Below are 23,203 nucleotides of genomic sequence, written 5' to 3'. Positions count from 1 at the left end.
AGGAAGACTCCACAGCCTCTCTGGGCAGCCTGTACCCACACAGAAGTTCTTCCTCAGTCCAGGTGGAACTTCCTGAGCATCAGTTTCTGCCTGTTGCCTCTTGTTCTGTTGCTCAGAACCACTGAGAAGAGCCTGGCTCCATCCTCTGGCACCTCCCTTCAGACATTTATACACATTGGTGAGGTTCCCTCCCAGTCACCTCTTCTTGAGGCTAAACAGGCCCAGCTCCTTCAGCCTGTCCTTGTAAGAGAGATTCTCCAGACCCTTGATCAATTTGGTAGCTCTCTGCTGGACCTGCTCCAGGAGCTCCATGTCTCCTGTCCTGAGGGGCCCGGAACTGCACACGATACTCCACGTGTGGCCTCACCACGGCTCAGCAGAGGGGCAGGATCACCTTCCTTAACCTACTCAGGCAATGCTGGCACTGAAACTTCCACGTGTCCCGTAAAAATAACTGGGTCATACTGGCAGCCCCATGCTATTGCTGAGCAATATTGTCTGTTGTACTGTCTCTGCCAAAAACTCAGGAGGTAATTTGCACATTACCACTCCACGTTTCTCAAACAAACTGTAACACTGTATCTGCCAAAATAAAGTCTAGCATATTGAAAGCAACCGCTTCTGGAGAATATGGCCTGAAAGATGAGCCAAACACAGCTGGATAAAAATGCATGTATGTTTGAGTTCCTCAAAAGTACACAATTAGCTAGAACAATTAGGAAAAATCTAGAACCAAAAAGTGTAGTTTTCCCTCTTTCTTTTAAAATATGACCAAGAATAATGGAGTTTAACATGGCACACATTAGCTAGGATTTCTGATGTGCATCACTGAAGATTTAATTTCTATGTTAAGATTTAATTTTTATGTTCTATTACTTATAACACACAGCAATATTCAAATAGTAGAGGTTACTTTTAAGTACTGTATATATATATATATATATATTAAACTGGGTATCACAGAGATTTAAAATCTTTTCAGAGCAAGAAATCCATCATAACTCGTATGATTTCTGGGTTATTCTTCACCCTCGCTCACCCACATCAATATCATCTGGAAGAATCCTTGCACAGACTGGAATATGAGAATTGAATGAAATTCTTCTTTCCAAGAACATTCAAAGTACATAGCAGCAGCAGATGGAATGCTTGTAATGTATCAGTAACTCAAAATCTCTTACCACTCCAGAATGAAGCTCTAGTGAGCCAGAACGCATCCTTCAGTTATGGAGAGTTCATTCACGGATGGTAAAGCGCAGGTCTTCTGCCTTGGTCACCCAGGTGTAATTTTTAGTTTAATCACAGAGAATACACTGAAATGAAGCACCTTAGTATTTATTCCTGCTAGAAGGACTACACCTTGCATACATGCTTTACAAAATGGGGGATAGTTATGGTTACCAGTATTTGGTCTTCTCAAATTACACAAAAGAGCTCCAATACATCAACCATAAAGTCTATTTACTTAAAAGCTACATCTGCAATGCAAAGCTTGTAGGAGACAGTAAACATCACTGACACATTTTTATGTCAAAGTAGCAGATTTAGCTGCTAGAGGACACAAAAGAGACTCAGCAAGGTCTTGGATCAACCTTAAAAGTTTTGAATTGATATGTGGTGCAGAAACACCACCTCTGTCCCACATACTCCACACCACAGCCTTACCTGTGAGTAAGCACTCTCACTGTGACACACTCGCAAAATAAACAAGAGACACCCATGCATAATGGTTCTTCTGCTGGCACTAACTTTATCGGTCAAAAGTTTGCAGTGCAAGAAGATAAATTTTTCCATTGAAAATCTGATTCCTAAATTCCATCTCCTGTGATATGAAGGATGCAGATTTATGTTCCAGACAAACCTTAATAATATTAATATTCTGGACCTTCCAGCTGCCTATATACACATATATCTGTTCCGGGGTTATTTCACTTCTAATGGCTTCAGAAGTTTGAATATATGTGAGAAAAAAAAAATCCTTTAAAGAGCTTACATTTTCTTATCTTTAATTATTAACCTTTTTTCCTCCCATCCCTTCTAAATTCTCTCTCATTTCTCTCACCCCTCCATATCTTTTACAAATAGCAGAAACATTTTATGAGACTCTGTTTATTCCAACTAACTGTTTCACATACGTGAAATGGCTTGGGACCATCTATATCAGTTACTTTTAAAAATTATTGGTAAGGCAGTGATGTGGTATGTGTTTGTTCTGGTATTTTAATTAACAGGAAGAGCTTAGTAATTTTATAAATTTGAATAAATAATTCTTTGTATAATCATTTCCCAAGTACAGAAAGTTATTAAAAAAACATCTATTCAGGAAAAATGGTGCTTGAGCCTTCCCTCCCATCCTGCAAGGAAAGAATTGGGGCTGAAGGCACAGGACCTCTTCCCATCTGCTTTGAAGTTATTGCTGATTAACACCTTTACAGAACAGCAGAGCTCTCCAAGAGAGGCAGGAGCTGTATTTTCTGATCCATATGACCTCATGCTGCTCCTTGCAGGATTACACCTAATCCAAATGCATTCTCAAAGACGGAACATTAGAAGAGTCCATCTAGGCATTACATCATCTTCATAAAGTCAACAGGCAACTTCCCCTCAAAAATTATCTTTATTTTAAAAGAAACTGAAACCAGACAACAGAAAGCAACAAAGTTACATACAGTGCTGGACAAAGTCTACCATATACATGTTTCAAGAACACTTGAATCAGATTCTGATGTATGTTCTTCTAAAAGGTAAAAATATCATATCATTATTAACAAAAAAAATAATTAAATGTCAACAATCTTAATCAGCTTATATTTTGCATTGTTTGGATGGCAGTAGATTGGTAACTTGTCTTTTTCTACTCACTTTTAACTCTAAAAGGAGAATGTGGACAAAAATTTCCCAGTTAGAAGGCCCACAGCGCCTGCTCTAAAGGCCACAAACACAAACTTGGAGGAAAGACCACGTTTTAAATAAAAATCCCTAATAACTTTATATCATTTCACATTTCAGAAAAAAAAAATAACAAGAAAGAAAAAAAAAAGGAAAGAAAGAAGAAGTACATTAAGAGCTTGCCCTCCTTATATGGAAGTCCAGGTTTAGGCCATTCTGTAAAGGAAAAGATGAGTGTCTAGGAACAGACAGGACATCTCTCATAACTCCAATCCCAAACTGTCTTCAGTACAGCAGTTCCTGAAATACAGTACACCAATCTCCAAGTAAAACGGTGGGATTGGATCAAAAAATTATTTTGAGACCGTTTGTTTGAACGTGAAAAGGAAAATTAATCACGTATGGTAAACAATGCAGAAATAGGTATTCCCTGTGGTGTTGGGATAAGCCATTTCTAAACCAGGAGACTAATAAGGGTGACACTGAAAACCTTAAGCTAGAGGCAGCACCTCTAAGGGCCTGAACACCACTCACAACTAATTACCTCAGAACTGATGACACACAGCACTAGGCCATTAAAGGGACCTTTCTTTTCTTCTACATAAAGCATAAGTTATCACCTCCATATAAAGAAGTGAATGTGCATAACTCAAGATGTAGTGTAGGATAGTTATATTGCCTTGAAGAGTTCTGCTAAGTACACTTAGTTTCCAATTTTAGGGAAGAGTTTATTCTAACATAGAAAGCTTCTGACAAAACTTAGCAACTGCAGAACAACTTTAAAATACATCCAGTTCTACATCCTCCTGCATATATCTAATCTCATCCAACAGACAAAACAGTTATATGCCTTCTAAACAGAACAAAAAAATCATATGTTCTGTAAAACAAGTAAAGAGCGTTAGAATAGAATTTTCACACCCAAGAGCTGATTACCAAATGTTCACCCATTTATCAGTGGATAATATTAAGAAATTCACATTAAGTAAGGGCAACAAGATGATAATGCATATCAGTGCTGTGTGTTCTGAAAGGTACTCAGTTTTAATTATCATGAATGGCTACCATCTATCATACCTCATTCTATGCAAGATACCACACCAGCTACCAATCCGTAAACAATAATATTTCACATACTTCATAGAGTAGCTTAAAACACATCATGGTATGAAATAATTTGTATTACATAGTAATTTAATCCCTGGCCACAGGGTTAATGTTGGACAAAGTCTGGAAACTTTTCCAATTTGAATTACATACATTAACTTTGTCACACACCACAGCACTAATGCATGTATTACTTCAGACATGCTCTAATTTAAAATCAAAACAAAAAAGTTGTTGCAAAAATACATGTCACCAATGTGGAACACATTCAAGATTGTATAAAAAGTACTGAACTGATATCCCAAAACAGGTATATTTAAGCAGTACATAAGGAAAGATTAGTTTTAATATGAAACAGTCATTTAAGTCACATACAACATGATAAGAAGCATGACTTCCTTTTTTTAAAATGCTACACCAATACTTTTACTGACAGGTAATGTTTATTTATAAAATGAAAGGGATATATTTAATGCAGATGCGTTACTGTATTAAGTTGGAATAAAGACAAATGTTAAAAAGGTGCTACAGTTTAACACCACCAATTTTGTAAAAATCTCAAACCATAAAAGCACTTCACTTGCAAATATCTCAGGCCCCAAACTGCAAACACTTTAAAACATTCTTGACTGTGTGCATGCAGTTTCACTGACTTCATTAATTCTCCCATGCTTGAAATAAAGCCTGAAAAATGTTATTACAAAACTGGTTCTTAGATTAAAAACTTCAGAGGTCATAAAGTATAATCTTCTTTAAGCGGCCCCCAAAATTATATTTTTGTTTTAAGTAGAGCAAACTTCATTACTTTGCTCTAGCTTCTTTCATCTGAAGATCTCAAATAATAACTAGGCCTCTAAACAACCTTTGGAAGTAAGCATCAGGTCCATCTTCTGAAAGAAGAGACAGGCACAAAGAGTCAACCTGCTTGTTTCAAGTTGCAGAAGGAATGACTAAACCAGCAAGAAACAGAATCTTTGCTACCTGCCCTCTAGTCTGTATACAGCACTGTCACTTACATGTTTCCTGATTTAAAATTGGTCACTAGCAGAGAAGTACACAGTACCAGTACCAAAGGACAGTAAAATCCAATTTATACCTATTTATTTCAGCCTAGGGGGAAAAAAAATTTGGGAGCAATAAAAGGCTGCATTTCTGTCCATGACCAGAAACTATTTGAAAAGGACACAGGCATTTCCCATAAAAATGTTAAGGTTTGCAAGATTTACAAAATCTTTGCAATATTTTTGGTGTGCAGCACCAGTACAGTCTAAATCACCAGTAATGAAAGAAGCGCATGAGAGTTCAATACAAATTGTTTCATAGAGAGTATTACAAAAAAACTCACCTACTCTAGTAAGCCCTCCCACCCATCCTCCCTCCCACCCATCATCTAGAACTAACTTCTAATGCTAATCAGCTGACATTTTCCTAGTACCTTACTAATTAAACATGACTGCTGTTTTTCCTGTGCATACTTGAACTACTACTAGTCAATACATGCAGAGAAAACCAAAATATAACTGCTGTCTAGATAAAAAGTTCAAGTATGCCAAGAGCATATCAGTAGGGCAAGCATATTGGCTGGATGACTTCTGGAGATCCTTGTCAGTCATATCTCTAGGATCAGTGCGCTAACAAGCGTGGGGTGGGTTTTTAATTTGTTTTTATTTGATATAATTGACATTTGCTAATGCCTTGAGCTTACAGGTTAACAAATGCAGAAAATTTACCAGGTTACAAACCCAGTATAGTACCAGTTTAGAAAAACCTAAAATAAATTGTTAGAATAAGTTTCACAAATAAACAATTTAAGGCCTTATAAAATGATATTCCAGTTGATTTTAAGTTTTTAAGAACACCCTATTTAAATACTAATATCCTGATTAACTTCATGTTGGGTCGAGGAAGAGATTAAGAAATACATGGCTATTTTAAATACAATGTCCGTTCCAAAATGTTAAAACATTAATTGGACTTCTGAGAACAAGTGCCCCAAAAATCTTCTCACAAGAGGCATGGGATGTGGGAGTGGGAAAGGTAACAATATCATCACTGGAGCTTTTGCTGAATTTTCACTGAGCAAGATTTTTATTTCATTTACATTACTGTAGGTGTGGACCAGCTCCATTACATTCACAGTGCAAATTGTTGCAGAGATTAAACCGATTCCCAGAGGAACTAATCTATCTAAACAAGGTTTGGTTTAATCGCTACTTCAGGTACCAAAAGCAAATTCAAACAGTCTGTCAGTCATTAGGAAAACTACTGAAGAATAAATCTCTAACAGAGGTTGTTGCTTGTTTGTTTTTTTGTTGTCGGTTTTAAAATCACACCTCTAACACAACAAGATTAAGTCTAGTTAATGTAATAAATTAAAGCTACTAGGGATTAAAACAGAAGCTCTGGATCTATCTTACACTTTACATCTCCATACAAGAAAATTCTCAAGATATGAAATATGTCACTTACACTTTAGACATCATTTTCTTTTTCCTGAAGAGAGGCAAGCCAAAAAAAAAAAAAAAAAGGCAATACTGCACTTACACAGCAAAACTTTTCACTTTTAAAATAAAAGTGAAAAGTGTGCGTAGATCCGCACAGTATCTTCCAGGAATGTACCACAGTAGAGCCCATTTAAAATCAAACATCACGGTGAACTATCAAACAGGCCTTACTTTCATTCATTAGCATGGCTTACCATAAAAACTACCTCTTTATTAGATGACTGTATTCTCTATAAACTCCTATATCCCTCATCATCACATACCTGAAAAATTTATCACATTAAGGAACTATGACTAGTACCTGTGAGCTTGACATATGATTTAATTGCTGTTTAAAGACTGTTTCCAGAGCAGTGGTACATATTACAAGCAGAAGCTGTTATTACAGTGCCTCTTTTTATTAATTCAAACCAATATTTCTCTCTAAAGAAACTTTTTCAGTTGCGCATGCAACTGTATCGCACTGCTAAGGCTGAACTGTTCAAGGCTAGATGCTTCCCGACACTCAAAAAAGAAGGGGAGTTATTTTTGAGATCAAGAATAAGATCAAATTAGCCTTATTAAAATAGAATTTCTTAGCATCACACAAGAAGCTCTAGTGCCATTCGTACTTGTCAGTAGGATATCAGGTTTAGCAAAGGAGCTAAACTTCCGACTACTTAGTTCTGATGTGAGCAAAACTCACCTGATATTGCAGCTGTATTTTTTTTCTTCAGCTTAGATTTCCCACTCCCTCACTGAAAGACTGGCAGAGGCAGTGGTGGGAATTTAGTTTTAAGACTTTGCTAGCCAAATTATAATGCAATTCAGAGCCTGTGCAGAGCACACTCCATTGCCTTGCCCCCTCCTTCATGCCAAGTGGACTGTGTAAGCTCAGGGTGACTGAGCAGGCTGTAGCTGACAGCCCTAGAAGCTGGCCAGGACTTTCCGTGCACTAGTTCATTCACAGGTCTCAGGCAGCACTGAGGCAGGAGACTGGAACCATCAGCGAGAAAGAATGAGAGAGAGGTGCATGACTGCACAACCGTGACAGATGCACAGACTGTATCCCAAGGTGTGCCCTCAAGATAAAAGAATTAAGGTTATATGTGCAACCCTAGTTTTGGCATTCTCTAGATTTAAAGCAGTGGACTTCATAAACTCGATCTGTTCTTTTTCCAATTTAATCCTAGTTTGCAACAATTTCCAAATAATGCAAGACCTAGCGAGAGCCTTCAGCAAGTAATTGCTGAGAAGTCAAAAGACATTATTGCCTTTTCAAGGAAACAGAAATGTGTAATAGTTAGCAGGTTTCATTGTGTTACTAAGCAGGAATTCATGATTTTTGAATGGCACATTAATGCTTTCCTTCAAAAGTAGGAAAAAGCATATACAAAATTCTCTTTATTTACCCTAAAATAACAACTATTAGTACTGCACATTCCTCCATGTCATCTCCACTATATTCAGAGAAAGGCTAGCAAGAACATCAATAACAGACATTCACGCCAAAAGAAAAAAAGAAAGTAATGAGTACTTGCAAATATAGTACCATTAAAACCAAGCACTAGATGCTAGTGTTAGTTAAAACATTAATACACACTAGCAAATTAGGGCTATTCATACAGGCACATTTTTCCTTCAATAATATTGTCAGCGCTCACCCTACTTCCGATCAGTTGTCAGTTACAGTTTAATCAGAAATAAAAAAATATTCCATCCTGTAAAACATTTGGACACATAAAACTTAAGAGTACAAAAGCTGAGATGAAAGTTTATGAATGAAAACAAATTACGGAAAAAAAGATGACAGCAATCAAACACAACTGATTGTCTGCAGAAAGTGAAGTACCCAATTTGTAACTGAATTTTCGTAGCAAGTATTTCCTCCACCAGCATCCATTCAGGCTGTCAGCCTTCTGTGTTCAGTGCAGGCGGTCCCGCAGTCTCTCTCGTGCGCATTAACTGCACGTCCTTGTCAGCCATGCAGGTGTCACAGCCCCACACTGCCGATGCCTCTGCTGTGAGAAGGCCATAGGCTGACTCTGTCATGCCTGTACAGATCCGATGGAACCATTTTTGACAAGAGGCTTCACACAGGATGGCGTCCTGGTCATCATTGACCTCGTGTGTACAAATTCCACACGGATAGACTGGTTCAGAGGACGAGTGCCCATGACGACTGGGATGGAGGGGTGTTTTGCTGCTCTTTTCAGAGTTGCATCCTTCAGCAGTACCTCGAGGCTGGCGGGACTTGGTTTGAGTCCCATTTGAGTGGCCAGCATTGGTGTTATCAGCACTATTAGAATGGCTGTTATCCTGATCTACCACACTGTTTCGAGTAACATTCTTCAGGTCACTGTTACCTTGACTTACAATGTCCTCTGTCCTGTGATGATGCTGATGAGCAGCAGTGTTCTGGCTGGATGCTTTGCTTGCACCTTGACTAAAGTCTTGCTTTTGTGCCGATGATTTTGTCTGGTTGTATGCATTTGGTGGAGGAACAAAAGAATGGTTTGACTCTAGCTGAGAATTCGGAAAATTTGGATTGTTTCCAGGACCAAAGTTAGTTGGCACATCCGGGTGAGGTATCTGACCAGAATGGCCAAAGTTCTCCCCAGGATTTGGCCTGAAATGCTGAGCAGGTATATTGACATTTTGATTTATCTGACCACTGCTATAAGGTGGTTGATTCCCAAAACCCGGGTTCTCGTGTGGACCAAAGCTGAAAGAATGGGGTCGACTAAAACCCATGCCAACAGGGTTTTGAGGAAGAGGATGTGGTTGGTTTCTGAGGGAGTAAGAAGCACCATACGGTGAGGACACTCTGGGCAGTACGTGAGGTGGCATTCTGAAAGTATTATAGCCTCCAAAGCCAGGATAACCGGGATTACTGAAATACGGATTTCCTGAAGGAAGTGGTTTATAAGACACAGTATTATAGTTGTCATCAAATGGATTTGCAGCTACAAGGTGGTCAGAGCTTGGGTTCGGTGGTGGAGCGTATTCAGATGGAGGAGGAAATGATGACCCCTACAAATATTTTAAATACAACATTTTAATTAGTTTTAGTATTTCCCTGCAAGACAGACCAACCACAAAGGTCCGGGATTAGCAATACAACCGCTGAAAGAACTGTTCGGCTGTTGTGTAAAACTCACCCAATGTACCCTGGCAGGCTGTCTGAAATTTCAGTACAGAGGCAGGAGAGGAGCTTGGGCTCCAGACAATTTTGTGATTTATAGTAGTCTCAGTGTTCTAAAAAAATTGCAGTTGAAAATACGACTTGATCTGTGACTTCTATTTCATAATCTTTTATAAAAGACAAGCAACAATGCGGAAATCCAGTTGTCACAAACCCATACACAAAGTATTTCCAAACATCGAAGAGCAGATTTGAAGCATTTCCCTAACTTCATTTTGGGTTCATGTTACTGAATATACATCTCTCAAGACACCCCACTTCTATGAGGATATACAAACCTAATGGTACTCTAACTCTAAAAAAGGCATACAGAATATAGGAGTCAGCAGACTGGTATTTTCTGTAGTCTGTGGAATACTCTATGCCGTACATTTCTATACCAAACAGAGGTATCCCTTACGAGCATTCAGCGATTGTGGACAGTCTGCAAAGCACAGTCAGTAGGTACGAAATACAAGGATTATGCTCTGGTTACAGAGCATAATCGAGTGTTTAATGGAGCCCAGAGTCCGTTTAAATGTCACCACTGAAGTTATACAATTGAAATTCATTCTAGGCTAGCCTGTAGGGCACATCTACTGGGTTCACCCTCATGCTAACCGTGCTCACAGAAAGCATTTCCTCCTAAGTGCTAATAAACTAAGACTTAAAATTTATTAAAAAAAGAAAAAAAAATTGCTGCAGTGCAAATTTTGAACCTGGTCAGAAGGAATGGAAGCTAATCTGCATGTCCTCTAGAGTTATTACCATTCTAGAACACAAGGAAACTCCACCAAGAAAGACGTGTGAAACCTTGTAAAGTAACTGAATATTTCTCAGAGCAGGTTTCACCGTGACTACTTTAAAACAAAACAAAAATGAAGAAAACAGTTCCACATCTCAATGGACTCTGCATAGGCCTAAGAGAAAGTGATTGTTATGCCTACATAAATAAAATTATTCCCACTGGGCAGTACCAAATTAACAGATACTCTCACTCAAAGCTGAATGAACACACAAAGGAAAACTCTGCACTACAGATATCCAATTGCTTAAGATGTTTTGTATCGAGGCTTTCTTTTCTGGAAAGAAAAACTGCATAGAAATGTCAAACTGCAGGGATTCACTGGAAAGGAGCTGTACCTGCCTCAAAGCTTTTGCTTGAAAATCACTTGGGCAGTATGCCAAGAGTTTGGTCAAAGCATTAACAAACTGTACTGATTCATTAGCCCACAAACCTACACATACAGGAATAAAAGTAGGGAGAGAAGCAGTCTCATGGCAACTACTCCCGCTGTACAGATTTCTACCAATGGCTACAAAGTCATTAAAAAAAAGTCTGTCTCAGAATCAAATCCATATGGTAAAAATACAAGTTTTTGCAGTCTCACTGTGCTCTTCTCTTTATATATCTTTGGCAACTTATGGAGATTAAAATAACTTTGGTGCAAATAACTAGCATTAGGAAGATTTCAACTTCACAGTAAAACCAAAATATTCGGTATGTAGCTGCTATTTGTGACAACCAACTGATATTCCAAACAATGAGAGATAGTCACGCCAGCAAACAACATTTGAGTGCACTACTTAGGAGAATTCAAAAGAAGCAAGGGGAATTTACCTGTGTATTTGCTTTGCGCTTTTTCTTATCGGGGCTTCCAAGCTGAACTCCTGGTCCTCCTAACCCATCCAATCCACTGTCACCACCTACAAGATGTCAATCAATGCAATAATGCATTAGTTTTCTTACAGACTGTATTGTAAGTTTGCCAGTAACTGCCATAGCAACAGATATCTGTTACAAATACTGAACTCGGATTGACTCTGGTGCCTTATGTTGCAATTGCTTAAGGAGCACGCATGTGGAGATAAGCTAACAATCTCTCCTATACCCCTGTCTGCTATCACTTCAGTGTCCCATTCTGCTCATTTCCATTGGAATAAACATTTCCATTTATTTTATTTTCATCTGTTCCTTGGTTCTTAACATCTCCACGTCACCAGTTAGAAGTATTTCTTCTTTTTATAACTCATTAAACTTTCAAAAGAACTGCATAAGGCCGTGCCTAAGACTCCCCTCTTATTGAACTTACACAGACACAGTGTTTATCAAACTCAGTGTAGCAATATACAATGGAGTGTTATAATCCCCCGTGAAGGAAAAGCAAACAGTAGTCGATCTGTGAATAAAAACCACTGAGAACCTGCCACGTTGTTTAGACGAACCTCCAGTGTATCAGATCTAAATTTCACTAAATCCAAGACTTGATCGAACAAAAAGACACCTGCTGAAAATAAGAGGGGCTCTAAGTGAACCAGCCCACCTCTGCAGAAACCTCATAGAATGACTGAGCAAGGCTGTTTTGGCACAAAAAGAAGTAAGGAATGTTCATTTCACTAGTTATTCAATCAGACTTGACCCTGAGCAATACAAAGAAATATCTGTACTTCACCTGGGATTCCTCTTCACCCCTCACAAGAGTGGGACAAGCTCTCAAAGTCGTATAAACTGCGGCTTTCATTTTTAAGACCCTAGTTAGACCATAGATGAAGAACATATCTAGCACACTCATTATTATCCCAGTCAGTCCATCTTCATGGGGCTCAAGCGAAATTTCCATGATAGGGGAATGCAAAGAAATCCCTGAGCTGAAGTATGTAGAAGCATTTTCACGTTGACGAGAGCAACACACGCTGAAGTACTAACAGCATTACATTAAGAAACTATATTAATTCCTTTTTTTCTCAGGGCCATTAAGATATTGCTCTTTTATGTAACTATATAGTAACAGCATAGAACTGTAAGCAGACAATCCAACCAAAAAATTTTACTGTTGTTTGTTTAAAATTCATATTCAGAATATGAGTCAAACTTTATCAAGATGCAAGCATCCAGCTGAACACACAGGTCTTCATCACCAAAGACAACCTGGAGATAACTGTGAATTATCAACAGTATTATGTAAAGTGGCACAACGTATCACATGATACTGCTCTGTGTTAGATAAGTGTTCCCAGCAGACAGGTAAACTGGCTTTAGGACTGTTCAGCAACACAGTCTCTTCTCACAGGGAAGCAGCAGACCTACTGTACACAGACCAAAAGCTATTTCAAATACTCCTGATCCAAGGAGGCCTGACAAATTCTCACTCCTAGCACTTCCTTCCTCCCTGCCTCCTTTTTTTGGAGGTTTCGGGGAATTTACTGGTCCTACTTCAAGTAAGAATCCAGTTCTGCCTCTCCTTCAATGAGTTCCCTTTGGTTTCAGCTGAAACTGTTGAAATTTGATTTCATTTTTCATTGCACATAAGGAAGATACATGGATATCCCAGATCAACACCCATCAAATTTTAAGTCTGAATTTCAAAGACAAGGGCACGATGTCACAATCAAGTTCTTAAAATAAACTCATGCTTGCACACAGCATATTGTGGTCTAAGCTACCATCAGAGAAACTAGGGAAAAGTCTCTTTAAAAAAAAGAGAATTTTTGCCTTGATTTAGAATATAAAATCCTGCATATACTTAGTGTGCTATGAAGCATTGCCACTGCATTACCTGTAGATACTAAATGATCACGGCCTAAAGTTTTACATAAAGAATGATGGCAAATTTCCCTTAAATTTCAACTCTATAAATCACCTTCTTGATAATCTATTTTCTCAAAACTGTTCCTGCACTTTCTATCAGCTTTTTCTCCAGCATTCCTAAATTCAGTGTAAGATTGGACCGCAAACACTAATCTTCACAACAGCATAAAATACACTCCTCTTTGTGTCTCTGTACTCTTAAAACATAAATGGCATTAATTGCTGATAGCAAAATATTACAAATATCCAGATTTCTTTTAATAAATTCAACAACTAGCAGCACAGACATCAGTAAATTTGTGATCAAGTAGAATACTGAAGGTCATACACAAGTGCTGGTTTACAGTCGCTGAAGTTAAAACTTTATAAAGCTACGTATAAATTCTCTCTCTGGGATATCAGTCTTCAAAAGCATAAGCATATAAACATTAGAATTCCAGTGACAAGTTCCAGCAATTTCTACCTGAATTACTTTCGTGGGCGAAGCCATTCACATGCCTCAGTTTACAGAAGGGAGTCCTGTGTCTGGAAAGGCACAAAGCTTTTGTATTTTCAGTTCCCACTGTGTGAGGCCAATGATTTAATTCAGCCCTAAGAATTTATATTTTCCCTGTGGGTTCTATAATGATTTAATTTATATATGAAAGGAAACAGAACGTTAGTCCTAGCATACCTCCAAAAAGAGTGAATAAGGCTCATTTTCATGCAGCCAAAAGAAACTTTCCACAAAGTCACTTTTGGTACCTACCACACAGACTTTCATTAAAGGGGCACCGAGCATTTTGGAACGCTGCACTAATGAAAAATTATTCATTGTCCGAGACTAATTTTTCAGGCAAAAATACAATCCTTTTGACTGGGACATCATCTATCTCATGTGGACCTAAATATAAAAATATTTATCTGATAACTATTCCCCCATTAAACTACAGCTAAAATTAATTTCAGCCATTCACATTTGGGCAAAGGAGAAGAGATAAGCCTCATATTCTCTTTTACTTCATACATACACAAGACGGACATTTTCAGCGCGAGTCAGGAGAACTGCAAGTTGTAGTTTTGTTTGCACATTATGGGATTTTGACTTAGCACCTAATTTATGCCATACTTAACATACTACAAATACAGTATGGAATATTTTCATATTCACTGACAAATCTCTGTCTAGGTTTTTAGAGGGTGGATGCCAGAGTCTTTTTAAACGGTGCTTTATCTCAGTAAGAATGCTTTCCCAACAAACATAAATGACTGAAAAAACTTTTCATTATAGACAGAGAACTAAAAATAGTCTCATTTCAACCGGGTTTGGTGACCCTGTTCTGAGGCTCTGACACTGTAAACAGTTTTGATACTAAGCTGTAATCGGGTGGAACTCGGCGCGTAACTCCAGCACGCGAAGCCATATATGCTTAAATATTTGCAGAATCGGGGCTTGAGAGTGGAGGAGTCTAATGAATCCCAGTCTCCTTTGTAACACTGCCGTGTGTTTTCATTCTCTCATTTTCAAGGTTGCAATCCAGCTGTTACTATAACAGTTTCTGAAAAGCAACCTGTAAATCAATGACAACGTGCACCGTGGAATCTGCACCTTTTCCCACTTATCCAACCAGAAAAAAAGCTTAAAACGTCAAGAACAATAGAATTTCAGGGGCAAAACAGGAGGCAAAAAACCGAGAAGCACTAAATTGCAAATTTTATAATTTTGCCACGATTTTCACCCAACTCAGTCACCCACCCTACTGTCTTTGATTATTTCATTCAGAAATAATTCTGTGTCTAAGGCATTTCTGTGTCTAAGGACCATAACGACACAACTATCGCTACGCAGGCTGATGTGCCACTGCCATTAAAGTCAGCTACACTGCCGAAGTCGACGGAGACACTGCATTTCTACCCTTCTCCCTACATCTTTCAAAGAAACGCATACTTCGAACCTTACCAGAGCCAAACACCAGTGTTATTAGTAAAGAATAATATTTCGATTTTTTTTTTTTCTCCCGGAAAGGGAAAGACAAAACCCCAACTAGACTCAAGCACATAGCCAGGACTGGCGGCAGAAAAGCGAACACTCAAGTGTAATTTATGGGCTCTGCATCAGCACGAACTCGGACATGTGGCAGTGCCGCCGTATTCCCTTGCACCAGCAGTATGCTCGCTGCATACTAATGCGCTGCACATCCCCAGACACACAAGAGACAGGACCGCACACCGCCCTCCCCTGCGGGGCACACCTGCGCGCACAGCGAGCCCCGGGGCTGCTTTTCAAGGCCCGGAGGCTGCGGGAGCCCGCGGGGCCCGGCCGGGCCCCACCGAGCAAACTTCGAGCGGCCCCCGCGCCGCCGGCCCCGCCGCAGCCGCAGGGAGGGACGGCAGCGGGGGCGGCCCGGCCCGCGCTGCGCGGCGAGGGGAGCCCGGCGGGAAGCGGCGGCGCGGGCGGTGCGCGCATCCCGCGGCTCGGCCAGCGCTCCGCACAGGAGCCAGGCCCCGGCGGCGGCCACCCCCGGGCCCGGCCCGGCCCTTGCCGTACCTCGGGATCTCTTCAGCGCGATGGGGTCCTTCTCCTGTTCCGCTGACATTACAGACAGCAGCGCATGGCTCCCAGGGCACCAGGAATCGGGGCTCTTTGATGCTGCTGCCGCCGCCGCCGCCGGCCCGCACCCCGCCCCCTCCGCCCCCGCCTCCTCCGCCGCCGCCCCCGCCCGCTGCTGCCGTAGCCGCCGCCGCCCCAGCAGCGGAGCTACGAGACTTTGCAAAGTTTGGGCGCGGGAGGGCTCCGCTGCAGCACGGGGGGGGGGGGGGCCAGGCTAGGCGGGGTCCGGCGAGCGGAGCGCCGCTGCCTGGGGGCCCCCCTGGGATCCGCGGAGCGCCGAGCCGCGCCGGACAGGGCCCCCGCAGGATGCGGGCAGCCGCCTCGCCCGGCCCCCGCCGCCGGGGCTGCCGGGCCCCGCGCAGCGCCCCCGCCGGACACGGCGCCGCTCAGCGCGCCGAGCACCCCTTGCCCGCCGGCTCCCGGGCGCGCAGGGGCGGCAGCTCCCGCGGGGCGCTCCGCGGCGCTCCCCCTGCTCCCGCCATGAGCGCGGCGGGACTGCCGCGGCCCCGGCCGCGCCGCCGCTCGGAACAAAGGCGCCGCGCTGGGGCGGCTCCGCCGGCGCCACCACCCTCCGCTCGGCCACCGCCGGGGCTCGTTCCGGCCGCGGGACGGCCCCGGCGCTGGCCGGGGCCGACAGTGCCCCTGAGCGCAGGGACCGCGGCGGGAGCAGCCTCGGCCGCCGTGCGGGGAGTCGCTGGCCGGGACCGGCTCTCGGCCGCCAGTGGTTCCACGGCGCGGCTCCGGTGCGGCACGTGCCTCACGCCTGCTTCCCGCCTCCGGGCTGCGACTCCCGTTCTCCAAGCCCACGCGGGCGGGTGTCTGAATAGCTGGAGTACCACGCTCCGGCGGCTGCCGGGCAGGCGGGAGGACCTTCCTCAGGGAGGGTCTCCCCGCACAAAGGCGTCACCCGCCAGCCGAGTCTCTGGCCTGGGGGTACCGCACAAACCACTGGGCCCAGCTGGTGCCCTCGCAGCGTCGGTTAACCCTGCGGAACCCTTGGAAACACACGGCGACAGATGAATCGCTGCCCGTGTCGCTGTAATTTTGCGCACACGCATTCTGCCTCAGTTTCCCGTCGTCTGAAGTGGCTGCGTTTTAGAGGTGTTACATATGGAGTTCTTGATCTAGATCAAAATTGTTAATCAACTGCATTAAAAGTACCATTTGAATAAAGATTTATTCTCCCGTAAGCGGGATAAAAAAAATGCCCAGCTGTACAGCATGCACACCTGACTTCACAATACCTGTTAGTGCTATGTACCTTCTTGTTAGATAGATAGTTGGTACTCTTGGTACTCTTTGGAAGACTTTTTCTGAGGGGAAAAAGTTACATTCATATGAAGGTTAAGATATTGGTATGACTCTTAGTTAGGCATGCAAAATGCAAAAGTAAAGTGGAGAAAGTAATGTCATTTTCTGCCCTTCCCTAGACATCATTTTTATTTGTCCACAGTCTCTTACTTTGCAGCGATCCCAGATACGCATGCCTCGAAGTACAGCGCACCGCCAGTATTCTCATGGGACATGCTGCTTGATTTTGTGTAATCTTACTGAGGAGAAGTAGAGCCTGTTATTAGCAAGGTGGGTGTGAGCTTGTCTGTATTTGGAGGAAGATGCACCTTATCTATGAAGAGATTTGCCTTTTCTGTGACAGAGCTTGCTGCAGGCCCAACTGATTCTCCCAGGGCTGCACAAGCTTTGTGCACTGCTGCCGTGTAATGGCATGTAGACTGTAATTACGAATGCGCAGATTGATGTCACTGAGCCTATAAAGGTTCCTGCGGGGAGATTGTCTGCATCAGAAATGTGAGCTGGGAATTCAGATTTAACCCAGTGCTCTAGTTGCAAAAAATTATGTCTGTTGCGCTGTTCATCCAAATTCAGCTTTTAACTGGCTCAGGTCGTTCGTGAGCAATCTGTGAGAATCCTGTTGGACTAACTTTACACTTCTAAACTCTCACTGGAAATAGCTGATGTGGTGTGTGAAAGGAACTAATTCACTGGCTCAAGTGCCTGCTACACCAGCATCCCAAATATTCCCCAAAAATCTACAGAAGTTCTCATTACAACACACTATTCACCGCCTGATAAGCCTCACTGCTCATTGGTTGTCCTTAAAGTTACTCCAACATTTCTTCCTCCCAAAATCTGGCATTAATTAAGAAGGCTTAGGGGTAGCCAGTTCACAACCCTCCAACACCTAAGTGGAAGTTACCAGGAAAAGAGACAAAGCCCTTCACAGTGGAGTGTGACAGAAAAATGAGACCCACAATTTGAAATGAGCTTCCAGCTAGGCAAAACCCAGAATAGCCTGGCCCAAGTTCAGCATTAAACTTGCTTTGTGCAAAAGGCTGGACTCAAAGTCAAGACCTCCAAAGTCCTTTTGAACTGTAATGATTCTGTCATTCTGAAATAATTTTCTTCTTTTTAACAGTAACCAACCACACAGAAAGCTCTTCCTCCCTGCCAGAGTACTCAGCTGTGAACAAATACTGTCATTCAGTATAACTCGTCCTGACTGTTAAAAGGGTGGCTTTGGTGAGATAACAATAACTTCAACCATGTGACTGATCAGACCTAAAAATGTTATTAAGTATAGAGGAGCTGGTTTGATAACTTCTAAGTTCTTTCCCTTCTGAATTCCAATTAAAAACAAGGCTACTAAAAGAGTCTTTCTGTACAAAATACCAGAAGGCAAAGGAAGTTTTTTTACTAATTGTTGTAGTAGCGTCTGAACATTCAACACCGCTTAACAGTTTTAGGAGAGAAAAATCAGCCAGTCTTGGAACCATAACAGATTTTTATAGCATTTTTTCCACGCGTATTTACTGCATATCTCAGGAGCAGAGAGTAGCAGAGCATAGAAGCCCATTTTGACAACATACAAATGTATGCAAATGTGCTAGCAGTAAAAAAACCACCTTAGAGAACTCTACTGATGTTTAAGGAATTCAGAAAAGGAAAAAGTGAAAATTTCATTCTATTTGATTTTACAGGGGCCAAGATACTATCTCAGAGGAATAAAATCAGTAAAGAAAAAAGCATGACATCAAAAGAAAAAAAGCCAGAAACTGGCTAACTATGTAACTCTGCCACTTCCAGTACCAGGGGAAAATACAGATGTTTTTCTCTCATGTAAGCTATGTATGTTCAAAAATACAGAAAGTTCTCCGATACACACAGAGCTTTACTCTGATTTACGAGCTAGTTGCAGAAGATTTTCCACACAGACAGAAATCAGCCCCTGTGCAATTGACACAGACCTGGGAGACCAGCAGGCTCCTGCAGAAGGGCAGTGCCAAAGTACAGCATCTCAGAGCACCTGGGCAGGTTTTCTGGCACATGGACACACAAGTCAAGCAGCCAGTAGTCTCTTCCACCCAGAGAGAAAGTGCTGAGCTGGAAAAAAGGGACACATTTAAGGAAATTTGGATTGCAATAGTCTTAACTTGTAACAGTATTGCAGCATCAGTAGATTTGATTCCTCCACTTGCTCTGAGGGGAAATAAAACAATAATTCATTTTTCTAAAAGGCCTTTTTTCATGTTCTACAAATTTAAGTGCTAATTCTACAACCTCGTACATGTTTCACAGCACCACTGTTTATCAAGGCTGGAGGGAGTTTGTGTCAGGCCTGAGACAACACTAAAAATCTGGGTTTGTTGTTCTGCTGGAGTTACACCTCTCCTCCAGATTCATTTGTTCTCCTCCTTTACGCCTCCCTTTGTTGGTAGTAAACTGAACACACGTGCACGTTTACAAGTTACACTGAGATGTGCTTTTCAGGCCTTTTTAACCTGGCTGGTTATGCAGCTGATACTACTCTGGGAAAGTGTGTCAAATGGGTCTCTTCTGGGTCTGTCAGATGGAGAGCATAGAGCATCTCCCCCAATCTGAGGGGTTGTAACTCTAACTGAAACAGTTTGAGCACAAGTCATTGAAGCCATTACAGTGCAAACTGCTCTGCCTGCCAGTGAATGCTACATCTGTTCTGGTGACATAAACCAGGCCTCACCAGCCCGCATCGGTTTCATTTCTGCTTTTAATCAGCAAAAATTAGGACTGTCTAAACTTCTGCACTAGCCACTCAGCCACATAATATAAACTACAAAACAAAATCTAATTAATCATTTATTCATGTCTCAATTTCAATCTGAAATGAATACAACACTGTAGGAAAAAAGTGCAAAATATATTGGTTTATGACTTGATCCATGAAGGAATGTAAGATTTTTTTTTCTGTAGCCCATTGCATTAGTTTTCTTCTATATGACAGAAGTCTGAGAATGATCATGCCTTTGTCTAATCACATTGCAAATCATTGGCTGATGAAACACATTTTTCTAAGCTTTGCAAGACATGTTATTAGTGAACTGATCAAAAAAGGTCTGAGATGTACAAAGGGCACTCTAGTGTCATATCTATACTGGAACAAAATTTTTTAAGTTCAAAGCAAGCTCATAGTTATGAAACCTAGTGAGAATAATTGATGTACGGGTTTTTTTTTGTGCTCATTAATTTTTTCAGCTTGCATCTAAAACGTGTATGCTCAAGTATCTCAGAAAAAAAGCAGCTTCAATGCACGCAGACACTCTTGCCAACAACACACAACTTATAAAGTGTTAAAATCTACAAATTTCCAATAGTTTTAAACTATAAAATTCTATATCCAATGTATAAAATTAGTACCTAAAAAATTAAAATATAAAGATGATATTGATTACCCAGGAACTTAAGTTTAATTATTGTATTTACATCTACATATACACCAAGGAACAAATGTTTTCACAAGAAATCCAGTGCATGTGTGTGTATATATATGCATTAAAAAACCTCATTTGATCTTCAAGTCACCACGATAGATACAACCTCTGTGATAAGTAAAAGGAAACTTTCTGTTTGCCATGTTAACTGCAATATAATACATTTTAGAAAGGGACAAATACACTTTTAAGAAACTTCTGTAGGCTTCTATGCAAACTGGACTTCTGCCTACTCAGAGGTGGTCTCCTGTTGAGCAACGAATGGTGAAATGGGGACACTTTGTGGGGAAAGGAAAGAAATGCAATTTCTTTGCTCTTTCTGGATCATCATCTTGAATCCTTTGAATTTCCCTTTTATCATGGTCTGATGAAAAGAGAGGGAAGCATTTAATTTCTGCACTTTGCTTTCAAAATGCACAATGAAAGAAAACATATCACAAACATTGTTAGAAAATGCAGCAAAAAAACTCCACTATGAAATTTCTTCTCTCATCCTTTGAGAGGAGATAAATCCAACTTAGCTCCCTCTTTCATTTATTGTGCCACTAAAGTAGGGAAGAACACAAGAACAGATAACTAAATATGCCTAAGTACACCGTGACCTAGTTACATAGATGCTGCGCTCATCCATTACATCTGAGAGGAGCTTCCCTAATCCCCAGGCTAAAATTCACATGAAATCCAGGATTTCAAGAAAAGGATGTAGAATTATTTTAAATACTTGCACTATCTGCCTGAAAACACCAAACTGGATTAAATTACTTGGCATGTATTATGTCTGGTGGGGACAACTTCAAATCTGAAATTTTGTGGCAGAGGTTTTAGGATGCTATATGGCTGTTCCTCTGGGGATCCTCTCATTTACTTATCTGCTGCTGCAGGGCTGTGCTCTAAGTTTCGGCCCAACTGAGCTACAAAAAAGAAACATCATCATAAACTCTTAAAACCTTGTTGAATGCTAAACTGAGTTGCAGAGTGCTCCTATTAAAAGGCTCTTTCCAGCCATCCTAACTATAAATGGCAACCTTCTCCCTTGGGCTGAAACCTCTAAACCCCAGGCTATGGCAGCACCCAGCAGTGCTGGGTACCGGGGTCCCATCCCTGGCCAGTGCTCAACAGCTCAGCATGGATGTGACCTCTGAGCCTCTCCCAGCACAGATTCAGTCCTGGGGACTGACTGGGACTGTCAGCTGTGCTACAATGGCTGTCCCTCAATGATTTTATCTTACCCTGGGTACATCACAAGGAAGCAGTGTAGAAAAAAAATGAGGGTGCTCTCCTCTTTAATATAGCCATTTTCCTGAAAAGTGTTTTAAAAGGCAGAATTCTTCCTACTATGAACTAGAGGTTGTCTTGCTTTTGATTTAGCAGAAGAATTGTAGCTGAAATACTTAGAGCTCAGGCCTGGAGTTTACTTATCCTTTGAAGCTGGAAATGTTGATCTCAGGGGATTCATTCTGCCTTGACTGCAAGTTTTGTGTAAAGCAAAGCCAAATTGTTTTATTTGGTAGAGACCGAGCAAGCTGTTACTGACTTTTAAATATTCAAGATCTATTCCAAAGCTGGACAGTTGCTAACAGGAATAATTTTAAAGGAATTCTTTTTTTAGTATTATTATTATTTTACAGTCTGTGCTGTAAACTACCTGACTTCCAACTTCAGTTACATAACCTGTCATAAAAAAAGGCTATATGCAAGTAGTTCGGTGGCATTGTTTTAGGCTATTACGTCTGTAAACTGCAAAAAGCGAGGACGCAGCATTGATTGACCTCTGTCACTCAACCCCTGGTGATAGCTTTCAGCAAACCAGAGGCTTAATCTCCTAGACCAGCACACCAAAATGCAACTTATTAAAAGGCTCTGGTGAGGTGCAGTGCATGAGACACTTTCCCTGCTCTCATGTGGCACAATCGCCTGGCAGCCTAGCCAGAAATCTGCTGCTTTACTAATGAAAATCTTTTTTTCCCAGTGTATTGCCATGCAGATAAAAGGAAATTCAAAACCATTTTATTAGCATGAGCTCTGGGGCATCCAGCTAAGTCCTAGTTTCAATAGCCTGAGTTCAGAAATACCAAAGTAACTCAGCTTCAAAATAGGAGAATACCAAGTCCCAAATTACCAAAGTAATCCAGTTTTACAATATCAGAAAACCAAGTTTCAAAATAGCAAAGTAACCCAGCTACAAAATATCAGAATACCAAGTTCCAAAATACCAAAATAATTCCATTTCAAAATACCAGAATATTAAGTTCCAAAATATCAAAATGTCCCAATTTCAAAATATCAAATTCCAAAATACCAATATTCAGGTGTCTTATATGGGCAGGATTCCCAGAAAGATTCCCAAAAGAATGCATTATTATCAAAATGGGATCTGTGTTACCACAAAGGATATTTTCTGTTCTAAAAAGCTTTCCCCCAATGACCAGCAATACTTGTATTTATTTTGATCACTTAGCCAGATGTAATAAGAATTTTACTTTAAAAGCCAACACTTGTAGCAGTTTTCTGCTTAGTTCTTGTCTGTGAGAAGCGGCATTTGGGCAGGAGAGCTGCAGTCAGGAGCAAAGGATGGAGTAATCTGCTCCCTGGATGGAC

General features: G+C 41.2%; 1 protein-coding gene across 1 annotated transcript; it reads right to left on the bottom strand.

Moving 5' to 3' along the window:
* Positions 1-5,387: 5,387 nt before the first annotated feature.
* PYGO1 (pygopus family PHD finger 1) lies at positions 5,388-15,900 on the bottom strand. The gene is made up of 3 exons (XM_069026074.1): positions 15,780-15,900; positions 11,285-11,370; positions 5,388-9,512 (listed from the first exon to the last, which is right to left on the bottom strand). Exons 1-3 carry the CDS (start codon positions 15,826-15,828, stop codon positions 8,391-8,393), a joined length of 1,257 nt encoding a protein of 418 aa, XP_068882175.1. The 5' UTR covers positions 15,829-15,900; the 3' UTR covers positions 5,388-8,390.
* Between the last annotated feature and the right edge of the window lie 7,303 nt (positions 15,901-23,203).

The sequence above is a fragment of the Aphelocoma coerulescens genome, chromosome 10, assembly GCF_041296385.1.
Source record: "Aphelocoma coerulescens isolate FSJ_1873_10779 chromosome 10, UR_Acoe_1.0, whole genome shotgun sequence".
In the NCBI taxonomy this organism is placed as follows: Eukaryota; Metazoa; Chordata; class Aves; order Passeriformes; family Corvidae; genus Aphelocoma; species Aphelocoma coerulescens.
Note: the sequence above shows the minus strand (reverse complement) of the source record. Positions and strands in the feature narration are given on the sequence as shown.